Source organism: Triticum urartu, unplaced genomic scaffold, assembly GCF_003073215.2.
Source record: "Triticum urartu cultivar G1812 unplaced genomic scaffold, Tu2.1 TuUngrouped_contig_5222, whole genome shotgun sequence".
NCBI classification, from domain to species: Eukaryota; Viridiplantae; Streptophyta; class Magnoliopsida; order Poales; family Poaceae; genus Triticum; species Triticum urartu.
Genome location: NW_024115880.1, coordinates 12,460 through 17,443, shown reverse-complemented (window position 1 = coordinate 17,443; position 4,984 = coordinate 12,460). Strand labels below are relative to the sequence as shown.

Here is a 4,984-nt window from a genome sequence, read left to right as displayed (position 1 = left end):
GTTCACCGTAGCGCCCCGGTTTATTGGTCTACTTTTTTTTCAAACATTTTATGAAACAAAGAATACATACGCCGAACAAAAATGCAAGCACACATTCAACATTTTTTAATATACATTGACCAATTTTTAAAAACAGTGAACTTTTTTGTAACAAAACGCTAAACAAATTTCAAATACACAATGAACATTTTCTACTATATGTTGAACAATTCTTAATATGTATAATGAACAAATTATAAATACAAAATGGAAATTTTCTAATGTATGTTGAACAATTTCGTAATATATGATGAATATTTCTGTACTACACGATGAAACATTTTATATGCATGGTGAATTTTTCATAATATATGATGAAATTTTTTATAAATACACGGTGAAATTTTTATACTACAAAAAGGATAATAGAGAGAAGAAAAAGAAAAAAGGAAAGAAAAAAAAAGAAGGAAAAGGAAAAATAAATCTAAAAAGAATAAAACCCAGTTCAAAAAAAGAGAGAAAGGGGTTCATGGAACCTTCTAGAAGGTTCCCTAAGTCTTTTTACAAATGGGCGCACACCCCCTTTTCGCGCTGGTCCGGCCCATCAACGTTTTGTTTCTGTTTTCAAAAACGCAAAAGAGGTACGGCAAACGTGAATGGAACTGGCGACCTCACGCGTCAAGGTACACTGCAGTGACCACCCCGCCACCAACCTCATAAGTTTGCATACATCTTTCTTGTTCTTTTCTTCCTTCTATTTTTTTTCCTCGTTCGACGAACTATTTCTACAAAATCTATGAACTTTTCCTCAAAATTGATGATTATTTGGTAGAGCGAGCGAACTTAGCGAAGAGGGTGAGGGAGTGATGTTTAAATGGGCCGCCCCACGAAGGTGGCGCTGTGGGCGCTGGTTTCTCCAAGTGGCACTTAAGGCGCTAATTAGGAGCTCCCTATAGAAACCACCCAGATACTAGCGTCCAAAAATTAAGTGCCTATATGCGATCACATTAGATCGCCAGGTGAACTGGCTCGCGTCGACAGAGGACTCGAAAATGCTAGACCTACTTAACCATCCCCCCTAGTGGGGTGGGCCTCTTCACCCCACAACTTCCAATCCTAATTCTCCACATAAGCAAGCACGTAAACATTACTCGTGAGGATTTGGGTTCTAACCCGATTCTCCGCACCGAAGTTTTTTTTTGGCTAATTTATTCTTTCACACACTGACATGTGGGACCTTTACAATATTTGCTACATAAACTATTTAACTGGTCAACAGAGTGCAAATGCTCTACGATGAGTCGGTGACCGTATGATTGCTTTGTATATATGATAACTGTAACGAGCGTATTTCAAAGTCCGATGACCTGTACTGTGCTTTGAGCTCAATTTCAGTAACTGTCAATGTATTTACCTAAAAAAACTACTCCCTATCCAAAATAATTGTTGTAGTTCTAATCGAAGGCTAAATTTAATTAGTTCAAAGCTGCGACATTTATTATAATTATTTATTATAATTATGGATCGGAGGGAGTAGAAAATAAGCCCCGAACCCAACGACCATCATCAGAACGAAAAGCTTGATTCCATCGATGGATCAAGTGCCTCACCAAATCACAGGCGCTTTCTCACAAACATCAACGAAAAGCAAAGGTCAGGTCGACACATCATCCATAGCCGCATCCGTAAGTGTGGAATTATTGCGTCATCCATACAGCGAAAACATAAGAGTTCAATACAGCACCAAAACAAACCAACCACTACCACCACTACCATCTCTGTCACATACTACAACATGCATGATCGATCCTACTTGAGGCATTTCATTCCCCCAAACAGAGTCACTGGTTCCTGGCTCCCCTGCTCCTGATCGATCTTCGGTAGCGCCGTAGGGGGGGAGGAGACAGACGCGCACGTACGGAGATGGACTAGAAGGAGGAGGCGGCGGCCAGGAAGTCAGCGGGCAGGAGCAGCGCAAGGTAGCCGGCGAGCAACGCCGCCAGTGCGACGCCGGCGGTCGCCGTCGAGGAGGCGGTGCCGGCGCTGGCCGCCTGCTGCGCGCGGGAGTTGGCCGTCGACGCCGTGTTGTCCTTGGCTGCGAGGAAAGCGAAACCGGCGATTGTTATTGTTAGATCGACAGAGTGACAGGCAGCAGGACTACGGAGGGACATGAGTTGCAGGCGGCTTGATTAATTTCCAGACACACGTACGTTACGGCAAGGGAAAAGGTCTGTGAAAAGCGCCATTGATGGCAACAAGCACATGGGCTATGGTCCTATGGTTCAAACATCTTTCGGCGAGTTACGCTCGACGTAACTTAGTTTTCACAGTGCTAATGAATCAGTGGTGCAACCTCTGATCCATAATAAGTGTCGCAGTTTTGAACAAACCGCAATTTGAAACTACGAGTCTGGTAGAAGAGGAGGTGGGGAACGGGATGGCTCAGTCACCTGGAGCTGCAGCGGAGCCCTTGTCGCCGCCGGGGCTGAAGATGGCGGCGTCCTTGGAGTTCGGAGGGAGGTGCAGCAGCTCTGCACACATAAAGTATAGCCAACAGTCAGTAGTGCTTCAGTAGTTCAGTTCATGTCAGTACAAATGAAGAAACGAAACGGGCTCCCATAATAGATCGACAGCCTTGCTGTATAGGTTGGTTGGCGCCTGCAGTGTGCCGGGTTCTGTAAAGAAAGGGAAGTAATTTGGGACGTCGACGGGTGCCAGTGGCGTCCAAGTCGTGATGCGACCGGCCCTGTCACGGGCCAGACCGAACAAGCCACAGGGCATCTATAGCTAGCCTGCACGAGACGTCCCTCCAAAATACAGCCACGAGACGTATGCCATTTGTGCCGTGGAGCGTGACACGGCGGCGGGATGGTCGGCGACGAGGTCGGTGATATGATATGCATGTGGGGAGGTAGGTAGAGCCGTAGAGGAGGGAGACGTACCTGGGCAGTGGGAGACGTTGGCCTTGGTGTTGCGGCAGGCGGAGGGGAGGGCGAGCGCGAGGGAGGCGTTGATCTTGATGCCCAGGTTGGGGTCGTCCTTGTCCTTGACCAGCACGCACAGGCACTTGGGGCTCTTGTCCAGCACCTGGCTCAGCCCGCCGCAGCAGTCCGGCGCCGGCGACCGCGCCTGCCCCTGCACGTACTGCAGGCACGGCGCCAACCCCACCAGCTGCTCCGCGCACTCGCTCCGGTCCGCGTCCATGTCCGCCCCCACGCGCGCCGCCATCACCGCCCCCATCATCACCACCACCACCATCACCGGCCACTGCACCGCCGTCGCCATGATGCCACCTTAGAGTGGGTGTGTGAGAGTGAGTGAGTGAGTGAGCTGGGGTGGGGGGTTGGTGAGGCCGGGGTGAACTGTTATAGCGGGCGGGGGTGGGGGAAGGCGGCGAAGGCGTGAACTAGACATCTTGACGTGCCCGCATCGCACCACGTACGTACACGGGCAGGCACGCTGCTCCGCACTTTGATGCGTGCGTGCGTGCGTGGCTGATCGACGGCTCTCTACACGCCGCAGGAGCACCTACTAGGGTTTGCATGCGTTGCAGTGGGAAAACGGTAAAGACGGGCTCACACGCACGCATGTCGAACAGCGATTCCCAGGAGAGAAGCGAGCCTTGCCGTGTTCGAACATGCACATTCAGGAAAGGTGGCAGAAACGTGAGAACTGTGACTGACTGTAAGGTTTTAACCGCTCGCTCGATCGGCGCCGTGGTCTCGCCACCATCTCCTCGTTCCGGCTGGCCGGCCAGGGACCCGGTGCACTTGATTTCTTGACGACATGCGGGGCGGGTAGATGGGAGCAGCAGCAGCCAATAACTCCGGCATTCATGCTAGCAGATGCAACTGTGTCGCAGTCGCACACTCAAGCCCGTCTGAACTCTGAATCTACCTCCATGTGGATGGCCTGCAGCGCTGCGAACGAGCCTGCCTGCCTGCCTGCCACCAACACCAAGCAGAGGAATTATTGTGCCTCATGTTGCTGTTGGATCTTGTTACTGTAACCAAGTTCCCCTGGGTGGAAAATTGACTGCCTTCCCTCTCTCCTTTCAGTAAGGCTCTCACTTCTTAGCAGAGGAGTTAAAGAGCAAGATGACATAAACAATGTTGATGCATAGCAACAAGAGATACCTAGAAAAATGGAGCGGCAACAGGAGACGTGATGAGGCTCGAGTGTTGGGATAGATGCAGGATGCCACGTGTCCAATTCGGCAAACGGAACTACTAGTACGTGTCAGGTGTCACAAGCAGGTTGTAAACTTGGAGGGTACGGTTCACTGCGGGGAAAACCCATCGTGTGAGTAGAGTGTGTGGCCAGAGACCACCCAACATGCAGAGGCTGGCACTGGCAGCGAGCATCTAGCCGAGAAGGCGCAGGAGCTATAAATCTGCACATATGCAGAATGTTAAACACGCTACAGTATCTTTGGCATGAATCTGCTGCCACCTTTGGTACCACCAGTTATGTGCCACTTGCTAGCTAGTTCGCGCTCCAAATCTGAAGGCTGAAGCAGCAGCAGTGCGAGTGCAAGCAGCCTCGGCTGGGGATCCAAGTAAAGACAAGGTTTGTGAAAACCACTACAATACATTTTTTTGCAGAAAACACCATATCTTCCGTAATCTTTTTGCAGAAAGCATTGATCGACGGATCGGGTTCAGTTAAGCTTGTTTATGACAGGTGGGGCCTTTTTTTTGCGTACGTGGCACCGTCGGCCGTCCCGACAGCCGTTAGACGGCGTTTGACGGTGCCGTATGCCTCTGTTTGATGGACCGGTCAAAAGACCGGTCGGTGCTGCTCCCACTCCCCACTCTGTCTCGCTGCTCTCTCGCTCACTCCTCCTCTGTCTTGCTCCTCTGCTTTGGTCGCCGCACCCATCGCCGCGTCGCCGCACCCCCGCCGCGTCGCAATGGTGCCCTGGAGCGATGGGTCCGATAGCAGCGAGCACACCGTGGAGTACGTCAGCTCAGGTTCTGACGACGGCAGAATTAAGGTAAGTTCA

The 4,984-nt window shown here is 50.6% G+C and overlaps 1 protein-coding gene across 1 annotated transcript; it reads right to left on the bottom strand.

Annotated features, from left to right (window-relative positions):
• Nucleotides 1–1,653: 1,653 nt before the first annotated feature.
• LOC125528932 (non-specific lipid transfer protein GPI-anchored 14-like) lies at nucleotides 1,654–3,273 on the bottom strand. Its single transcript, XM_048693347.1, has 3 exons — nucleotides 2,922–3,273; nucleotides 2,430–2,510; nucleotides 1,654–2,074 (listed from the first exon to the last, which is right to left on the bottom strand). The coding sequence occupies exons 1-3, from the start codon at nucleotides 3,262–3,264 to the stop codon at nucleotides 1,908–1,910; spliced, it is 591 nt and encodes a 196-aa protein (XP_048549304.1). The 5' UTR covers nucleotides 3,265–3,273; the 3' UTR covers nucleotides 1,654–1,907.
• Between the last annotated feature and the right edge of the window lie 1,711 nt (nucleotides 3,274–4,984).